The sequence below is a fragment of the Anser anser genome (genome assembly GCF_964211835.1).
Source record: "Anser anser genome assembly, chromosome: Z".
Classification (NCBI taxonomy): domain Eukaryota; kingdom Metazoa; phylum Chordata; class Aves; order Anseriformes; family Anatidae; genus Anser; species Anser anser.
This window is the reverse complement of record NC_139723.1, coordinates 47985587-48006956: the sequence shown is the minus strand read 5'-3', so window position 1 is coordinate 48006956 and position 21370 is coordinate 47985587. Positions and strand designations below refer to the sequence as shown.

Here is a 21370-nt window from a genome sequence, read left to right as displayed (position 1 = left end):
CTTTTCTCCAAGTATGCACTGGAAATATATGCCAAGATTTGATGTAGCTCCAGATGCAACAGTTGATGCAAACCATTTGCGATACTAAAATCTAGCCAATGACACATATAATGTCATCGTTTGGGACTAACATACACTGTCAACAAAACATTGGATTTAATGGAGACAAGTGATCAACAGAAGCGATACCAGACAACTAGAAAATTACTTTGGGAGCAACTGTGTAGCAGAATAGTGAAGAAAAGCTGGTGAATTTGGTGGAAACCAGAGAGATGGGAATGGCTGGGGATCATGCTGATGGGAAAGGGCTAAGCCACAAGAGATGATGGCTGGCAGGCTGCTATAGTGCTGGTTATCACCTTTTCAGCCTTCTGCCTCTGTTCTTCCTTCTTGCCATTATTTTTCCACATTTTCCCTGCTGGGTTTCAATATTGCTACAGTGGCACCTGAAAAAAAAATTCAGCAGCTAAACACATTTGTTTCTTGAACCCATCTCCTCTCTCCATTTACCAGTTCAGCCTTGCCAATGACTAGCATGTTAGTAAATGACTTGCCAATGACTAACATGGAAGTAAAATGAAGTTTAAGTTCAGTAACTACTCCTAAATCACCCCATGCCTACAAAACCAACTTTTATCCAGGCTGTGCAGATATGCAAAGGACAGGTAGATAAATGAGCCACACAGGAGAAACTTGATTTTTAGCACACGTAATCTATGAATGCAATGGAAGAGAAATATTCCTGCCATTTCCCAATGTTCAGGCTGGGACAAGGGATTTTTCTTAGAACAGAGATGGATTTAATTCTCTTCCCCATCTCCTTCCTCCCCAGATTATGATGTACTGAATCCTGGCTTTAATCTGGTTTAGCAAGGCATTGGGAAAATGCTTCTGTAACAAAAAGTTCTAGGAAAACTTATTTTGGACATTATGTTTCTGTGAGTCAGAACCTAAGAGAGTAATTTTGGCTCAGAGTTATTTACAGTGAAGCTGGACTGCCAAGGTTCCCCCCTTGCTGTGATGTAGGCTCTCCCTAGACACCTCCCATCAGGTATTGTGCCAGTCAGACCAGATGAAACTACAGAGCACCTTTCAAGAATCAGGCCAACTAAAGCCAGAGGAGAAGACAGGGAACTGATGCACAGAACATCAAAACTTCCATAAAATTACAAAATATTTTGATGTATTTACTGGGATACTGCTGAGTCAATATAGCCCTTCAGTTCAGTGTGGTGCTCCTTTCCCAGCACAGGCACTGTTAAACACAGTGGATGCAGTGACAAGAGTGGGAATTTGCTTTGTCTGGGAATCGCATTAGCCACTCCCTGGGAACAGCCACAGAACCCCTGCTCAGCTTAGCAAACAGTGAGTATCTTTAACTACAGATCTACCTCCCCCATTTCCTTCCCCCCAACGTTAATCAAACACTAAGCATGGGAATGCATCAACACTATGACATCTTCACGTCATGCACATGTTTGTAAAAATAAAACAATATATTTCACAACTTACACATCTGCTTGCTCTAACACTTTGCTTTCAAGAAGACAAAGGAATGGCACAGGAATTAGTCAAGGAAGGTGAAAATTAAGACATACTACTAAGAGATGCTCACATAATTAACATGCCTTGCTAAGGGAACAAACAAGAAACTGCAGGCTCATGGAGGAAACCCAAGTCAATTTCCACAAACAAGAAGAAGCAGAGTTTGAAGATAGCCCAGAAGCTTCTAGGAATGGCGCATCAGCCAGAGAACATAGTAACTACAGAGGGCACTTGGCATAAACCATAAACAAGAGCCTCCCATAGAGTTAATTACAAGTAGTGTTAATTCTGAATAAAGTTAGCTATCAGGCCTAGAGCAGATGTATATTCTGGCCTCTAGTGAGCCCCTGCCATACTTGTCAGTAAGCACGCTGCAACACAGACCAGTTCTGTGTCTCTCACCACGTCTCACTAACTCCAGAGACCATAGAATAGAAGTTCTCAGATAGCAACAGCCTTAACACATTTAATTTTTCTTCCAATAAAAACAAGTATCAAGAAAGCATTGTAGTTATGCAAGGGTCCCTCTACGTTCTTGTCTGCTACTCCATTCAGCTACACAATCGTTCCTAGTTAACAACAACATACATGCACAAGTGACAATTTCAGTCAGGAAATACAGTACTAAAAGCTGATTCATAGAAGCTTTTCATTATTTTGTTTCTCAAAATTGTTTTATTTCTCCCAGCAAGTTACAATTTCCACGCCACTTCTCTTTATCTCGATACTTGAGCAGACACAAATGCCAGACTGGTAAAGATCCTTTTCCATAATCATCCACATAGTCTTCAGCTGGACTAAACAACAGGAAGGAGTACAAATTTTTGGAGAAAGCCCATTTTATACTTCAGCTGAAAGGACCATTTAGTGACTTTCCATTTCTACATTTTTGAGATACTGTCTAGTCATCAGGAAAAGCTAGATACTACATGTATATTTAACCTACACTCCTACCCATCTCCTCTTCCTCAGTTATACTGAAATTAATTTTACCTATTTTTATAGCAAGAGGGCCTGAGGAACTGAATAGCAGCAAAGCAAGAACAGCAAAAAAGCTGACAGCAATGAAGCTTATACATACAATATACTTAGACAGCCCAATACATAGGTAAGGAATGCTAACAAAGGCTATTGCTACCCTAAATCACTTAGTGTGGATTAGCATCCAGTCCAAAAAACATTTTGATAAGCCAGAGGAGCTCTGTACATGGACAAGGATGCAGCCGTCACATGAAGGAGCAGGGTACCAAGTGGAACATGTGTATGGGAGGCACACAGCCTCTACAGCCTGTTTGCAAATGACACTGGCTATACTGTACGTATATACAAATACGTTTTATAGGTCTTTTTTAAAGCCTTTAGCTAGCAGAGCTCCTGGATAACGATGCTCTATTGGTCAGTAACATGACAGTATTGTATGGTTTTGCTGCTTGTTACAATGTCTGGACAAAAGCAGTATGAACGACAGTGTCGTATTAGGACTGTAGCCAGATAATGTCGAAACTAGAACCTCTGGTCAGTAGTGACACATATCTAAGGAAGAAGCAAACACACAAGCCTGTCATTCTCTTCACTTTTGCAGTGAGGCAGGCACATATCCAGAAAGTGGGATTTTTGAGACAGGATCTGAAGTAACATTCTCTTGAAGGAAGTTAGATTTGCATTTCATACTTCACTTAGCCTGAAACATGAGAAAGGAACACAACTCTAGGAAGAAAACCCATGAACTTCTACGATGACAACATTAAGAATTGATAATCAGTGTTGTCTAGCCACAGATGAACCAAAGTCCTAACTCGTGTGCATGTAAGTAGTTTCATCTAATCAAACATTGAAAAACAAATTGCACTTTTCATATAGCAATCCTCACAGGATAAATGGAAGATATTTACATTTAATAATAATAGTAATTAAAAAAATAACCTTAAAAGTTTGGGGTTAGGAGAAACCAAGCATTCTGAAGATCAAAGAATACATTTAAATCTTAAATCTTTAGATCTTAAAATAAAGTGGACATATAGGCCTTATAGCCTCAATTAAGTCAAGGATACTCCACCAGCCCACTCAATATCTGGACTAGAGCCTGAGTTTCCACACTTGTTTACTACTTCTGTCAAATATTTTTGTAAGGACACTAATCCTCCTGGAGCTAATTCCAGGAACTCATTTCACAGTAGGAGCTTCACTGATCAACAGCAGCCAGTCTTTTGGCCAGTGATGTAGGAGTATGCAGTTCTTCCCTTAAAGACTCCTTTATTCAAAAATAAGAATTACTTACTTTTAATACATGAAACCCTTCATATTCTAGCTTAAGTTTTGCAGCGGGTAACTTTATTTCTAACATCTTATTCTCATGTAAAAAGCCTGACATCGATTTCACTGGTAAAGTTTGCTGGGCAGGATGCCGTTAAGAAAAACTCCCACTCAAATAAAGCGGACACTGAATTATGTCTTAAGTTCTATTGAGGGCTACTCTCCCACTGAAAAGGAGGATACTGTACATTTTCAGATGTTGTCCTGGGACTCTTACTTTTATGTACATTTTAGATAACAATCATAGTTTCCATTTCTTTACAGATCACACTCTTCACAATTCAGTGTTAAATTTATTTTTTAATACTTATCTAAATAGCCAGGACTTTATTTTAGGTATTCAATGGTCTATTGATAATATCTACTTAACTATTAAAGAGCTGTATTCAACATTCTATTGATAACATCTACTTTCAAATATTTAACAGCTATAGAGAAAACTCCACTAATGAATTTTAAAGCTATGTGTTAAAAAGCTATTATGTGTACTATCACTCCAACGCAGCTAAAGACTTGTAAAAAGCCTCCTGGTCACCTATGACCAAAAATATATCCAGTTTTACTTTAAAAAGTTAGACATTGCTTAGCTTTACCTCTGCAAGATAACTATCTCATTGTTTAATTATTAAAGTTAACACCTGGCTCTCTGTCACAGCCTCCATGCCATAGAAAAATAAAGATCTTATCCTTCCAGAAAAACAAAATGGAACACTGGCTAAAAAATAATCACAATAATAAAGTGTATTACTATAATTATAATATATTCCTTATATCAAATTCAGGTATGTTTTCACAAAACAAAAAAACAATACACAGCCACTTACAAACCGCTCTCTTCCTATACATCTTCTGCTTCATTAAAAAAGTTTTCCTTTCAATAGGAAAAGTTTGGAGAACAGTCTTAACTGTGTTAGGGGAACACAGTTTAATAAAAGCAAACTCCAGGTTTAGAAAAAACCAGACTTCGGTTTAATCCAATATAACCTAGAAGAATTAACTGTATTTTTGATGTAATATTACTGATAAAACAGCAAAATACAAGAAACTCCCTTTTTATTTAAAGATATTATTTAGAAAAAGTAGGTTCTTTGAAGAAATAAACTATTACAAAAGACTTGAAAAAAACATGCACTTCAAATCCATTGTGTTTTTACACAAGCTTTAAGAATCAAAGCTCTCAATCATCGATTTTTTTTTTACAGGTTCTCATCTTTCACAATTTCTGTGAGTCTTGAAAGCCTGATGTTCCAAAATATTCTACAAGAATTATATATTTCATATATACATGTACATACGTATATATGTATCTGTATGTATTTATATATGTGTATCACTGTTCATCCATCCTCCCAAGTCGCCGCCGCTGCCTACAGAAAGACTTTAAGTTCCATTTGTTTGCTTCCAACATATAAGGTCCATTGTAGACAAACAACACTGTCATCTTGTCATTATAAGTGAGATTCTGTAGGAGCTGCGGAAAAAACACAAAACCCAAAGTCAAAATTGCTAGAAAAGATGATGTTGCCCGTTATCTAAAAGAAGTTAAGAAGGTTAACATCAAGCCTATTGAAAGGTCAATACTGCAGGATCAATTTCATAACCTTTCTGGCAGATGGTGTGTAATTTGTTCCCAGATGCCCCCAAAGAAAATGTATTCATCCTTCAGGTAGTTTCCATGTTTCGCTATTCTTACTATGACAAAGTGTTTCTTCGTGCCTAATCTATACCTTCTTGCTGCAAATGACATCATAACTATTTTGCCCAATCCACTACAGGCAGAGAATATTGGTTGCTTTTGCTTTTTTTCTGCCAGGGCTAAGCAGAGCAGGAGGGGAGAATTACTTGGGGACAGTTATTACAGATTATCTCTCTCTTCAGCCTCACACTCCTCCGAGCCAAGCAATTTCCATTACTTGGAACTCAAAACTTTCAACACTTTTTACAAGTTAGTGACATCTTCTGAAATATCTCCAGCCAGTGTTCTGTTTTTTTGATGTGTAGCAACCAAAGCTGGACACCTACCATAGTTCAACTTTTGTCAGTGACAAGCCCAGGAGACTGACAGACTTCCTACATCTTACAAGCTGTAAGGCTGTCTTCAGCACTAAGGGTAACTTTTAGCAATTAACTTATAACTCAACTCGTCACCCACAGTAATTCCTCTCTCCAAAGTAATTTATACCTTAGACCAGATACTGTTGTTAATTATTTAAATCACAAGTCCAATGTTTATGTGTGCTGAAGTACATCCTGTTTTCAAATACAATTATCTAATCTAAGATTATTTGGAATTCTAATCTTGCTCTCCAGCAGACACACGTTCACTCCCTGTATGGTGGTTATTTGTATCAAAAAAATGCTGCTTTTCAAACCCGGGACTCACTTCTGAGGAATGCATTCAGTTCATCTACTCATTCTGACAGTGAATCACAACTACTCAGAAAAAAACTTCTGTAAACAACTCTACTGCATATTAATCTATGTCCCTTCTCTTCCGTAGTTCTCATAAAAAATAGCTGGAAAAGGTGTAAACATACTGAAACACATTGAAAAAAACAAGACTATTTTTCCTGTGTACAACAGATACACATAAAAATAACACAGCTTTGTATGGTAATTCATCATTTTTTTTAGTATGACATTAAGTACTTACTTTCTATGAAGTAATTATATATAGCTTAGGCTCAGGAACTGCAGGTAAGCCACTGAAAGTGCTGGTGCAGATTCCAGCCTTCTCCTCAGCCTGTTCTGCACAGCCTTTTAATCATCCTTGGATGAGGCCCATCTGAACCACCTTGTTTGCTAAAATCTTTACATGAAGTGCTATTTCAGTACTATTCTTTGCAGTAGGCCACTACAACTTTACCATGTTAACTGTGTGCATGGTTAACTCCTACTTGTGGAGGATCTTTCTGGAAAAAGTTATTAGATTATGCAAAAAAAAAGGTATTATCTTCAGTCAGTTCTTCATAAAGCCATCTCTTGCTGCTGAATAGGGGTCCAACATATTCCTTGATCTTCCTCTTATCAAGAGCATTAAATGGTTATTTTATTTTTATTTTTTTTTAAAGCCTGTGAAGCTTCTTACTACTTGTTTCTTGTTTTTGCTCTGATTTGTCTGTCTGGCTCTCCACACCCAATTTTCCTCCTTACCAATTAAAGCACTGATTTGACAGCAACCACAACCCTTAAAAGAGACTCTGAACTCCTAGACAGTCATCTTCTAAGGCCCCATTTTGGATATTTTCAATACCCAAATGACTCTATTGTTTCTTAAAAGTAGGAAAAAGGAAAGAAAAGCAGAGCTGGTGATAAGGAGACAAATCACAAAGAGACGAAAGTTGACAGATATACAAAACAAGACAAAAATAACCAAGAAGAAATAATGAAACTGTGTGGAGGTAAATAAACTGCAGCATCAGAAGGAATAATCGCAAGCATCACCTTCCTGCTTTCAGTCAGGTAAATGCTGTAAGTGGCTTTTCACAGGTCTTTCAACTGCTCTTTAAAGAAAAGTATAGCACATACCACCAGATTTTCTACATTGCAGTAGTAAAGTAGGAGATGTAAGAAAAGTGATACCGTAAAGCATACAAGTAATGATCATTTGCCTCCTTGGTGTACAAATAATTTTTTGTGGTTCTAGCTGTCTTGCATCAAGTTGAATGTAACATCAACCTCCATTAAAGGTGCAGCTGAACTGCCACCCAACTTACTAGTCCCTTCAAGCTACATCATCCAAACTCACTAAGTCAACTAAATTTTTTGTTGTTGTTGTTTTAACATACTACATGCATGATTATGCACTGGCAACTCCTGACTGAAAAATCCTCTTGAAGCCATTCTCCATGGAACACAGCACTGACCCTTTCTAAGCTTATAAGCCTCTAACAATCAACTTCTTGACAGTTTTCTTCCATTCCCTTGAGACTCCTCTAGTTCTTCCTATGCCAGCAAAACTAGCCTCTTCCACAATGGTTACTTGATGTGTTTGGAAATTGTCTCTGCTATAGTTACAATTCTTTGTGAGATAGAGTCATTACATTTGATAGCCTTGTTATATTGTATCCCTATCCACTGGTCCTTAACTTGCAATTCTTCCACACAAGCCACAATTCCAGAATGCATTTAAAATGGCATAAGCCTTGGCATAGGTTGTATTAATTCCTGGTAGGACCATCCTTACGATAGGCAAATTATGTTTCAGTTATCCATTTAATACTATGGTCTGGCATAAAACAAGTCAGACTTAAGTTATATTGTGCTTACAGGGATTCCACCACAGAAAACTCAAATGGCATTCACAGAAACTTTCATTTTTCAGCCACATACCTTCGGTGTAATAAGGAAGTACTGAGATGTGCTTTCTTTACAAGCAGTTTTCACAACCATTTCAAAAACTCTTCTCTCATTCACTGGATCCATTCCCTAAGAGAAAAAAAAAAGGCTGTATTCTCCACGATTTCATTAGCTTCTATATAATACGTGATTATTTACTGCACTAGATCCTTACCTGATTTATTTCATCTACAACCCTAAAAGGACATCTGTTGAGTTCCTGTAGAGCCATCAGGTACAACATAGTTGAAACGCTTTTCTCACCTCCACTCTGATGATAGGGAGTCAGTTCTTGAAGTCCAGTGCTGCTATGAAATTTAACTCTTATGCGAATCCCATACTTGTCGTACTCTTCCTATAAAAGTCAGTATCTGTTAAATTCAGCTGCTCTGTATTACAGCTTATTTGACAATGACATGCAAATGAAATGTGAAATGTTCTACAAGAGTTTACAAACAGCACAAATTCAGCTTAATATCGATATATTCTTTCTGCTTCATACAGTTTCTTTAACTTACATTTATTCTTGCTAGAGAGTTCTTCTACACAACTCTCACAACTCTGTCACTAAACAAGTGATTTGTTCATTTCCGAATTGCTTGTAAGAAAGACTTCGTGCACAATAAGGACACAGACAAGAAAAAAATAGTCTTTGCTTGAAAAAGGAGAAATCAATGACCCTATAAATTCCATTTTTAAAGAAAAATAAAACATCAGGGTGCATGATGCTATCTACCTAAACAGTGAGGTGAAAACCTATACCCACACATGTACGTATTTGGCTATGACCCCATCTAATGTTGTCCAAGTGCAAGCAGTGTAAGTAAATCCATCCAAATCTCTGCTCCAAAGTAAGATGGGAAGCTATTTTTCCTCCACTAGCAGACTGAGATACAAAGCCCCCAACAAAATGCACCATGACAGAAACTTCCCTTTCATTCACAGTCCAGAAAACAACACGAGGCTTCTGACTGGCATCTTCAAGAGAAAATTGACCCCGTCAACAGTTTGAGTTAATGAGACATGGGTGTGGGGGATAACACGTGGTTCAAAAGAAGGCCCATCCAATTAAATCTATTCATGATTTGAGGAAAAAATATCTTTGGGAGTACCTGCTAATCTTTCAGAAGTGAAAAGCAGTTGAAAGCAGTTTTCACCTGCTAATCTTCAGAGATCCCCACTGCAGAAAGTCTACAATGACTGCTTATGAAGTCTACTTATGTAGACTGTTCAGTCTACATAAGGCATGTTCCTTATCTGTACCTATCACATTAACACGGCCTACAGGGAACATTCAAAAGTTTCAGGAATTTGAGTTCTAAGAGGTCTACCTGTATTCACTATGGAAGCATAAATTCTGTACCTGGAAGTCACCGACTCCTGTTCTCATAATAGTACACAGCAGTGATGCTTAAAGTAGAAAAAAGGAGTGGAGGTGACTCACTGATGGTTACTTGCGGAATACATCTAGTATTAGAAAAGACAGGTGAGGTAAAGAGACAATGAGGAGCCCTTCTCACAGAAGCCAGCACACGCCAGATTGGTTTAGATCACCACATACCACAGATATCAAAAGGCATACAGAACCTAAGTGACCCAGCAGAGAAGAGTCACATTGTAGGGCTGGCTTCTGTGAAGCATAAGATCTAAAAACTGCTAAGAAGGAAACCACACCCTCTTAAAACTTCATCTTAAAACTGTCTTAATGAACTTGAAGCCTGTAGGAACAATGTTTAGCTTCTTTGATACCTTCAGATTTTGCTTTAGGATACATAATGCATAGATGAGATAGCATCTAACATTTGAGAGGATTTATTGTTTACATGCTAATCTGCTAAATCTGAACAACAACAACAGCTTTTGGTGTTCTTGGTGTTTTACTGTATCTGCAGGCCGACAAGCATCTTCAGGACTGAGATTGAGATGTGTAAGTTATACTGGTATTTACTTTCATGTACTACGAATCTCTGGTGCTGCTGGCGTACCGATACTGTAGAAACATGGAACTGTGAGGCTGAGGTCAACCCATATGTACTTTGGGAGAGACTGAAGGTGACTTGGCATAGCTGCATACCCACAACTGCAGTAGTGCAAGCTTTTTCCAATTTTTGGAGACAGGTCACCTTTCTTACCCTCCATGTTTTTTCCCCTGCTGGCAATCAGTTGGCACTTCAAAGACAAATTGAAGCCCTGCCTTGAGGAAGAGTGCTATGTGACTGACAGACATGCTGGAACAAAGCAATACTTACTGCAACAACTCAAACCATTTACAAATTCTTTTTCATTACCATTCCAATCTCTCCCACTATGGAAGAAATCTCTTCTCTAGCATTTAATGCAGCCTAGCAGAAGAGTAATTAGCTTCTCAGATTTGCAGATTGTACTTCCAATAGCTATGCCTGAGAGTCAGGAACGTAAGCGGGTAAATCAAGGGGCATAATTTCAAAACACTCAAATGCCGCTGCACTGACCTTCCTGAAGGTGGTATTTTGCTAAGGAGAGCTAATATGAGGCTCTCCTAATCAGTGGAGATAACAGCACTATTGCTTAGATGGTCTTGCTCCATCTTAGAAGGATTTGGTACTTGACTATCAGGAGCAGTCTCAACAGACCCACAGTCTTACTTGCTTAGGATCAAGACCTGTTATCACAGTGGAGGGAAAAATATGCGTAAGTGCACAATTTAGTTCCTGTTTGTTCTCTAACAGATACTTACAGAGCTTTTGCTGTACTCTTTGGAAAGTAACTGAGCTTCCTGTAGAACACCAAGAACACAACCATTTGAAGAAAGGAGAAATAAAAACCAAGACCTAAGGTCTCCAAGGCCCACTATATTTTCAGATGCACTGGCACAGGCTGAAAGTAGGATGGGGAAGTGTACAAGGTTCATTTTGGAGGCTTTGCTAGCCTGTAAGATCAGCCCTCCACTGCTTTACCGTTTTTCTGTGTACTCTCTCCCAACTTAGTTTTACACAAAAGACAGTATTTGCGTAATAGATTTGACTCTGAAATCAAAAGCCCATGTTTTAATGTCCTACTGTTTCTTAATACTAGTTTCTACGTTAACATTTTAATGCACTGTTCATGTAAAGAGCTTTCCCTGTTACTATTCTGTCCCCAGTAATAACTACCACTTAAAATATTTTAAAAGCTGCTTGAGTAATTTACAGAAAAAAAAAAACCTGTCAGCTATCAGTGTTATGGAACGTACGCATTACTTAAAAGTCTTCAAGATCATCATTACGGATGATCAGTTTAAAACAAAATAACCAACTTCTCTTCAGCCCACTGTGTAGAGCATCATTCCCCAAGGCACTACTGGTAATTCCCTCAGAGGTAAACTGTTCTTGTAACCGTTACTAGTGGTGTAACAGGCACCTTCAAGTGATTGCTACTGCCCCAGAACAGCCAAAATGCCAACAGACTTGACTAGAAACTACAGGTAAAACCAAATTATTACAATATTAATAGCAGCTTTTAGCTACTAAATGGTAATAAAACAGCACAAATTACTCAAAAAAAGGTAGAACTAAACCACTAACGTAACAAATGTGAATTACAGCTAAAGTAAACACAATGCTTCTAACTGTGCCTTGTAACAGGAAAAAATCAGAACTAAAATGCACACTTTCATCTAATACAAGAAAAAGAAGGAAACATGGACAATGATTTGAAATTTCAGATCATGATTCACTCAAGCAGTTGCTGCTTCTCTTGAAGAGTATTGCTCTGGCAGAAAGAGTAAGCATTTCCAAAAATGTAAAGTCTAAAAGGGCATTCCCAAAATCAATCTTTCATGAAAAGATGAAAAACAGCAATTTAGTGTTAGAAGAAGTTGAGTAGTTTATTCAGTTATAAGAAGCTTCCAAAAGTCAATGAGTTAAACTCCTATGCAACTGGACAAAGGCTCATTTTCCTTTAGTCAAACCAATCAGGCAGTTCTAGCACAAAGTGTATGCAACAGTTACAAAAATGAAGAACTTCTAATGAACATCTTTCCTACAATCCAAATGACAATTTGTTATTTTATCTATACCAATATATAAGATGTATGAAGACATGAATTCAATATTCTATATGAAAACTAAGTCATACCTCATTTTCCACATGAAGATCAACTTCACCAACACACTGCATAGAGCTAAAGAAGTTACTGAACTTCTCATTAATTTTCTCAATCAGGCTTTTCAAAGGGTTTAGCCACCTCTCTTTGATCTAGAAGTAGAAACATCCATGTAAAATTATTTTTAGTAAGCAAATTTTTCTTCAGAAATAGCAATTAGCATTAAAAATATGTAATTCTAGAAGCTACTACTTCACTTTACACTCAAGAGAACTTAGAATGTTACCGTTTATTTTTGTACGTGTTCTGTTCTAATGAAGATATTCTGAAACAGAAATACTAATTTCAGCTATTACCTGTGAAATGTTTCGCTTATAGTTATCCAATTCCTTTTTCTTTTCCTCTAGATCTTCCTTCAGTTGTTGTATTTCATGAGTTTGCTTACTGTACTCTTCAACAATCTGCCAGAATAAAAAAAAAGCAGTCACCAACCACGTTTCACAATTCTAACCTTGATTGTGAAAATATCACACTATACTGATCCTGTTCAAATACTATTATAGGATTATTGCACTGTACACTAAACAAAACCTGTTTCTAGCTTTAAGGCAGAAAAACTGAAGTATTTCTTATTTCAGGTTACGACAACTTTTTTTTCTTTAAAAGGCACAGAACACACTGTTCTTTTGGAAGAACCTACTTAAAATTCTAATAGATGCAGAATCTGGCATTTACAGAACATTGTTCCTGCTGTCTAGCTTATTATACCAAGAGATCTAGTACAGAGTGGGAAGCAAGTACAATACGGGTGGAGGGGGAGGAAAGGAGGGCGTAGAGAAAGCAGTGAACATACCGAAGCATTCAGGCCTGTGAAACAGGAGGCCCTGGATTTCTCTTCATTCAGAAGAGCATCTATTTCCTCCAATGTGTTCGGAATAGTCTGAAAAGCCTACAAGAGAAAAGATGCATGTGTTTTACAGCAATGCTAATGAAGAACTCAAGTTTGCTGAAAAGAAATCCAATAAGCCAGAAAATGCTTACTTTTATTCAGGATGTCACATGTTCAAAATTTAACACAGCAACATTCCTTCACAAGCTATCCAGGACAGAGAACTCTGCCTACAGTGATACTACAGATACATAAGCAATTGCTCTGTGCTTTCCTATTCTGTGTAGGTACAGATACTCAGACATGGCGTAAGCCAGGGCTATTCTAGTTAAGCCATATAAATACTTCTAGACTTTAGGAAGATTTCCAGGTAGGTAAGAAGATAGCCCAGATTTCAATATTTTTGTGTTACTCCATTAAAACAAGAAATTAGAAGAATATAGCCTTGAATTACTTTTACAAATACAAATATATGCATTTCAATTGAAATTTCAGATCAAGTTTTCTGTCCCCTATGCACAGAACTGACAGTGAGGGGATATCCCGTCTTTTATAATCTAAATACTGAAAGGTGCTTTTAAAGGTTAAATGACAAGATGCGAGCCAATTCTAAAAGAAATAGAAATGATCCTTTGCTAGTACCCTTACAGTATTAAATTTAAATATTCTTTGCTGGAAGAATTAGAATGGTATGTGGATCATCCAAAATTTAAGAGAAATAGGGAGATTTATTTTTGTACATACAGTTTGAAATTCTTTTGGAAGATGCTGATCCGGACTCATTTTGCACATCTGTCGAGCTTTTCTCAGCAATTCCCTGCAGTTTTCCGTAAGAACCCGCTTTTTCTCATCCAGCTCACGAAAATTTTGCTATTAGAAAAGATATTCAAAATACACATCTTTTTTACTTTAAATTTCCTATTGCTTTCCATTATGGTCTCTGATTTTGCATTACACTTCACTGACTCCTTAAGAATGTGCTGAACATCTAAATGTTACAAATCATTTTCACACAGTTGAACTTCAGTTCCAACCAGAGTTGACAAGAGCATATAAGCAACAAATGACATCCGAATCAAGGAATGTAGGTGAAATCATACTACTTAATGACAGAAAACTCATCATTTTCAACACACAGAACTCCTTCCGCCTTTCTGTTCAATGTCAACAAATGTCAAAGTAAACTGATGGAAAGCATGCTTTAGTAACACCACTACATTTATTTTTTTCCTGTAGATGTAGACTTTTGTAGGTTCAACATATGTCTAAAACCAGACAATTTTACAGCAAATTTGCTATAAGGCAAAACACGAGTACTGCGAGCCTTATTTGTTATTAGCTCCCATTTAACTGTATTTATCTACATGGTAGAGATTATCTGAAATTGTACAGTGTAAACTTTGTAATTACAATCAGAAGTTCTCCTTTGCTGTTTTACATTCTACCTCCTGTCATACAGTTTGCAAAATATAAAACAGGAACATCCACAATTTTTAAACCAACACTGAAAAAAAAAGTGAAAAACAGCTTCTGCTGTTGAACAGCTGTCTTGAAACTAAACTCCTTGGAATTCACTACAGGTAAATGGACAGCCAAGTCCTACGACTTTTGTAATGCAATTCTCCCACAACAGTAGTTATCTTTCAGGACAGTGCTTTATGAACGTGTCATATTTTCTGTATTGTATTTTATCTCAAAACAGCAGAATCCAGGCAAAAAAACTTGGAGAGATAAAAGTTTCACCGACCTCCCTCTGCACATGCAGCCTGGGCCTCAGGCCTGCCACTTCAATACATGGAGCAGGACAAGCTTGGGAGTAACTGCTTGTTAGTGATGCTCAGGTGAGTACTCAGATGCAGAAAGCTAGGAGCTGCCAACAACTCAGAAGTGAAAAGGAGTAGGTACCATGAGACTGGAACTTTACTCCGAGTTGTTTTACCATGCCTTTACTCAGTGACTGACTACACATGCAATGTACCTTTTAATAGGCAGTTACACTGTGGGCACGCACCATTTTCACTTTTTTAGAGACACAAAATCCTAACTTAAAAATCCATATGTATACAATATTTTGCTTCAGAACTTACTTCTAACAGTTTGGTACGTTTAATTTTATTCCTAAAATTTGGAGTGCTTTATCTCCCCAGCTTTTATTGTTTTGTGTTTTAGCTAAATATGGGAGCCCTCCAGTGGCAAAAAAAATGACATGTTCATCTGGAGATTATACAGTTGGAAGTTTATTCCTTATTTTTAAAATACAGGATACAGCCACTGTGTTAAAGTTTTCAGAAAGGTTAAAAAAAGCACCATTTACTTTCCTCCCACTTCTGTAAAGTCCATGCTAGAGAATGAGGGAAATGTCACACAGGCAAAAAGGGCTGGCATTGGAGCTACACTGATAAACCAAGGATAAGTGGAGGATGGCCCTCATTTTGGTCACAGCCAATATCTTATGTCTTCTGAACTAACACAAACAAAACTGTACACCACAACACTTATTTTCCATTACATACCTGCATGTGACCTGTAATACACTCAAAGAAATATTTTAGGAACATTTTAGAAGTTTCTGAATTAAAACTAGCCCATATCTTTGGCCCTAGAAATTTAAAAGCCAACTGACTTCATCTGAAATGTGTTTGACCTCTTAATAATGAAAGCAAAGGATCCAGTGAAAGGATCCACAAGTTGTGCTTTATTACACAGGAAACATCAATTTCATACTCAAGCATTTGATCATTCGCAGAGACAAAGTCAGTTCTGAAAAAATCTGAAGTGAGGAATCTCAGTTTTCAATTGCACATATTGCTCCCACTTGAAATCCTGCAGAGCTACATGAAACAAGATTTTGAGTTGAACTCTACGCACTGAAAATCTGAAATATATTCAACATTGAACAGGCCTAATTGAAGTCTGAGGCAAGTAAGTTTTTACAGGGCGTGAAAAGGAAAACATGTTTAGGCAGAAGAAAACCTTGACATTCAACAGAAAGACCGGAAAGCAATAGACATGTGGTTATGAAGCTAGAATAAAAGCAATGACAGCTCATCAGGAAGGCAAGTCTCAATTTTTGTTCAGTTTTGCCAGCTTGTTGTCATAGGCCTATGCTAAATCTAAGTTAAATAATAAAAAAAAAACCACAAGCATTGAATCCTGCTCCCTCCTATATACTCAGAAGTGCACTGCAATGTAAAGGTTCCTGTCCACTTTTGGAAGGTGCCTCAACAAAACCCATGTAAAAATATAACTAAGTAGAAAGAATTACTACTTTGAACAGAGAGGCTACCTTGAAAGACAATGTAGCCCACACAAAGCTTCAAATTTGCTTCAGCCAACAGCATACCAACGTGGAAAGAACTGTATCCTGGTCCTTCAGGAAAATACCACACTAGCGCAGGGCTGTGATTACAACTTATTGAAAGGCATTTACCAAGCAGCAGAACCCACTTACATTCTGTGTTTTGTATTGTGTTGCACTTACCAGTAATGCAATTGGTTTTGTGAAAAATGAGAAGCTGGTTAAAGAAAACAGTCACCAGCACCCAATGTTTTCTCATGCAGTAGTGTTTGAACACATGCCTGGTGACAGTACTTAATTATTTAAAGTTTGCAAATTTATACACAGGAAAACAGAACTTGCATTTTCTTAAAACTTGGCTTAAGGAACAAATGCTGCAATGTACATACTGAGTACTAATACCAATTATTTAAATTTACACCAAATGAACCTAAAAAGTTAGCAAGCTATCAAAGCAAGTCAATTTGCAACACTCTTTCTAACAATCACCATAAACATGCAGGCAACTATGCCAACTATTTAATAAGCAGATGGAGCTAACAATTCTCCCTAATGTTCAATATAGGTCACAAAACACAGATTTGCTTCTTAGTCTCATTAAATAGATTAAATACAACAAGTTGTTAAACTAACACCAAGGTTCCCACTTGAACTACAGTAACAAAATAAATGCCCCAGAAATCTGTTGCTGCTAACTTGATTTGTTCAAAAACATGTACTGTTTTGGCCTTTACACCTAAGTGGTTAAAAAGACACCCATTAAGCAACAAACATGCTGCTCTCTCCATGGTATTCCAGTGTCAAGCCCTCACAAAAGGAACATATGTGATCTTCTAGATGTAATGGGGGGGAGGGGGGGGTTGTGCTTTCTTCAAATCTTAATCAGATATTTACTTATATATTACAGAGACTCAAAATTGCTTGGGAGATAAACACCATAAATAAGTGCTAAGTTTCACAGTTTCTTTGGCTGATACCCACCATTTCAATTTTAATAAATGCATTATAATCAGCACATGACCTAAGAAAGCGTCTGATGATCAAATAGAGAATTAATAGCATTTAAATTTAAAAGCATAAAAAGCATTTAAAAGCATAACATTTAAATTTCAATTTAGTTTCACTTCCCAGATTTTGTTCAACATACTTATTTCTATTTCTGTTTGGGTCCCTACTTTTTGCAGGTTTATTTTATAAAAACATAAAGCAAATGTTAGCAAGACTTCTACACAGTGTTGTGATGGCATCCTCAAGGACAGCTTTGGAGCAAGACTACCTTAACGCAGAATTGATGTAGAAAAAACATCACAGCCAGCCACTAAGACATTAGAGTGAAGCAGACAGAAAATGAGAAAAAAACAGTGTGCACAACATACATAGCTCACAATGCAATACAAGAAAGAGAACCTTTTAAAAAAAGGGGGGCTGAAGATTTAATTGAAAGCACGTGGGGATGCTTGGCTTTGAACTTCTCTGTAAGAGAAAACTTACGATGTATTTGAATCCTCAAAGTTTTCCTCCAGAGCAGTTACATTTTTTCAAGTTCTAATACAGAGATTACTGATTTTAGGGTTTTGTTACTGTTGTGTTTTAATGTTCCTAAAATCAAGTAAAGCAACCATCAAAAATACAAGCTCTGATACAGCATTTCCTCTACTTAATTGGCTGAATATAATGCAGTAACAATGACTAAGGGAACCTCAACTGACCCAACCACCTTTTCACTAAGAAAGGAAGCAATTTTCGTTTAACTAAGAATTACCAGAATGTTCATCTTACACGTCCTGTATATTTATCTGACCAGACACCTACCTATGCACCAACCCAAAGCTAATCTCTAAAGGGTGAAAAAGATGGGGACAGACAGAACAAAAAATATTAAATAAATTTACCAGTGATGACACAGACTGTTCCCATATGGTTCATGGATTTGTAAAACATTCTTACTACTTACTGAGCTCCAGCGATGTAGCAATTTGCATTGGATTTTCATAGTCTGAATAACACCTGCATTGCATGAGAGGCCTGATGCAACCCGTGACTTTCCAAGCAACATACTGGACTTGTCTCCGCTTTCCAGACACTTTTTGCTCAAGTTCTCTTTTTTCTAATTGTCCTGCAAGTGATGATACCTATACCTCCAAGCAGTTTTCTAAATATATCCCAAGGTCATTTTTTCTAAAAGTGCTTTCAAAAAACAAATGAAAATCATTCACCTTTTGAATTGTTTTCCAACTTAACTGCAATTAATTTGTCTATCAACCTGAATTAGCATTAAACTACTGTTCACCTGAGTCTCTCGAGATAAGGAACAAACCTACCATCCTGCAGTTTTAGTTTTTTTCTCTAGTATGTTGAAAAATTGTGTTTACTAAACAAATACACAAACTGACCTCTAAACACTAATCCACTAGAAAGAACCACATCCTCTGTAAGAGTACTTTTTCCTGGGGAACCAGTTCCTCAAACTTTTTTTAAACCAGAATACAGCATAGCTGCCTAATACGATTAATCAAAGGACGAGTTATCACCTCTTCTCTGTCCACCAAGAGGCATTTAATTACAGTATGAGAAAGTCAGTTATGAAAGAAAGCTTAAAGTAGCTCTGCTGGACCCTAACACAGTTCTTTCTTGACTCTGCTCCTACCATGTGGATTGAGTACTGTTCTCTATGATAGGCTCAGAAGAAAGAGAACAGTTCCAAAAAACAGCTAGGCTTTTTACCCTGGCTAAGCATTAAAGTTAAAAGATTGAGGGAGGACATGATGACTGTTTATCATGTTTTCATGGCAGTTTAGACATCTTAATTGAAGAAGGAAAACCTCCTTTTCAGCTTTAAATGAAGATGCTGAAGTAATGAATCAAACCACTGAAATCAAGGCTAAGTATTTAACAATATTAATGCCCATTCCTAAAGAATGACACAGAAGCATGTTCTTCTACCCTATAAAGGCTTCCATAGAAGATATTTTCACAGTAGATATCCAATCATTCATAGAAATAGTTACCTCTGAAGCTCTTAGCTGCATACTTGCTGCTTTATACTCTGATTCTAGTCTGTTCTTCTCAGCATCCACCGCAGTGCTCTGAAGAACCAAATCTGTTTTGAGGATGTTCAGTGATACACAATGCTGCATAGGAAAACAGAAAATGTCTTTTTTTAACCTCCCCAGGAGAAACTCAAAAATAATATAATTACTATCAAGCTTCAGAAACCATGCATTTTTTTTTTAGTGATAGCATACAATCCCGTACTGTGTTCACCTTTTTGAAACAGTTATTTTTCAGATTTAATACAAAAAAGAAAGGTGACTTTTTGGTGACTCAAACTCTTCAAGGCGGAGTCCACCCACATTTTTAATCTGTAGGCATACAGATATCACTTGCAACTAAACAATTTTATACCAAAAAAGCATATACTGTCTCCCTACACCACGTACTTCCATACGAAGTGCCAGAAAAGGTAAAGCCATCTCAATTCTTTCTCAGAGACAAAATCCAACAGGTGGATTTTGACGGATTTCACGCGTCATACCCAGAGATAGAAAGAAAATCAAGAAATAAGCACGTAAAATACATGCCTCTCTCACTGGCAACGCAAGAGTGAGTGAATGCGAAGTACGTGGCAGGAACTGTGACATTCTCCCTTCATGTTCTTTTACCCATGAATATAAGGACATGGTCTTCACACAATCAAAATCTACTAAGTATCATAAAAGCTCTGGATGCCCCTCGGTTAGTACAGTAATCATTTAGAAGGGGTCCTTGAGCGTCGTAACTTGAACAAATGCACAAGTATAGATGGAGGCTCTGTTTTGGAAGTTTTATAACAGACTTTAGTGAGCCCCACTCTCTGGTTAGGCAACTTTGACATTAAAATGATCATTTCTGTAAGTGAGCTAGCCTTGGAAATGGTCTGGAAGACTTCAAAATCACCAACCTTTTCTTGCCTATGTAAAGAATAGCTTCAACCCTGAAAGTATAAAGCACTGAGAACCCAGGCTCAACTTTTTTTAAAAAAAATAATCAGCATATTAGAAAGGACCCCCCTCTCTTAAGGTAAGGGCACACGGAGTTTCCACTGCAGACCTATGGGACCTGCAGGATGAATATTTCAGTGTTAGCTTCCAAACGTAATAGTGAGCCAATATATGAGATCTTTACTACTTGTCATTTCAACACAAAGTTTCTACAGTGTGAACTTATTCTATGTCTAAGTTTCCTTGTTTCCAATCCACTTAAATACTTTTTAAATTATCAGATAAGCCAACTGAAAAGAGTTTTAATTAAAGATGATGAAAAATAGAAGTCTATTCAAGACAACAGCAGAAGAGAACTATATGCAAAATTTAAGCCAGAATTTGAAACAGTGGAACAACTCTGTTTCTGTCAACTGGTTGTAAAGAATTGACTTGCTCCAGGTCTACTCTGCCTTGTATATTTCTATAATTACACATGCAGACTATCACTCTTGTTGACTGCTCCATATAACCCGCAGAACCTCTTTAAAAAACAGCTCATAGTGCTACCATGCAAACACAAAAATCCCATAAACATTTTAAATTTCCTTCTGTGGCAGAAGTGAGTATGCTGTAAACATAAGAATAAAAAAAACTTTTGTCACCTTAAAAGCCTACAGCTAGCACAACTACAAAAACTATGGAACAAAACTGAAAGATGCCCATAAACTTGGAAGCATGCATGAAGTTTGGTTTGGGAATGAACAGAAATGCCTGGGTTTCAATAATTTTAATAAACCATATGCCGAAACATTTTTCTTGAAACAGAGCATTTTAATCTCTTCTGTAGGCGCTAGCACATATTTCCTAGAGCACACAAGCTGTAAAGATTAGGCTGATACACAAAATGATACAAAAATGCCTTTTGTGGTCAATAACTAGTTCAAGCAAATACCATCCATTCT

General features: G+C 37.1%; 1 protein-coding gene across 6 annotated transcripts in view; it reads right to left on the bottom strand.

Moving 5' to 3' along the window:
- The window catches only part of SMC5 (structural maintenance of chromosomes 5), a 49258-nt gene continuing 27888 nt past the window's right edge, over positions 1-21370 (bottom strand). For 2 of the 6 annotated variants that reach the window (XM_083818812.1, XM_083818811.1), the window contains 8 exons: positions 19455-19577; positions 13893-14018; positions 13113-13208; positions 12616-12720; positions 12292-12411; positions 8372-8551; positions 8191-8286; positions 4895-5329 (listed from right to left, as the gene is read on the bottom strand). In XM_083818812.1, the coding sequence (XP_083674938.1) occupies positions 5189-5329; positions 8191-8286; positions 8372-8551; positions 12292-12411; positions 12616-12720; positions 13113-13208; positions 13893-14018; positions 19455-19577 (987 nt within the window). In that variant the 3' untranslated portion in view covers positions 4895-5188. Of the gene's footprint in view, positions 19-307; positions 447-3211; positions 3227-4894; positions 5330-8190; positions 8287-8371; positions 8552-10691; positions 10838-12291; positions 12412-12615; positions 12721-13112; positions 13209-13892; positions 14019-19454; positions 19578-21370 lie in introns of those variants that run through there. The other 4 variants (XR_014577080.1, XM_083818809.1, XM_083818810.1 and 1 more) reach the window with 4 other exon arrangements.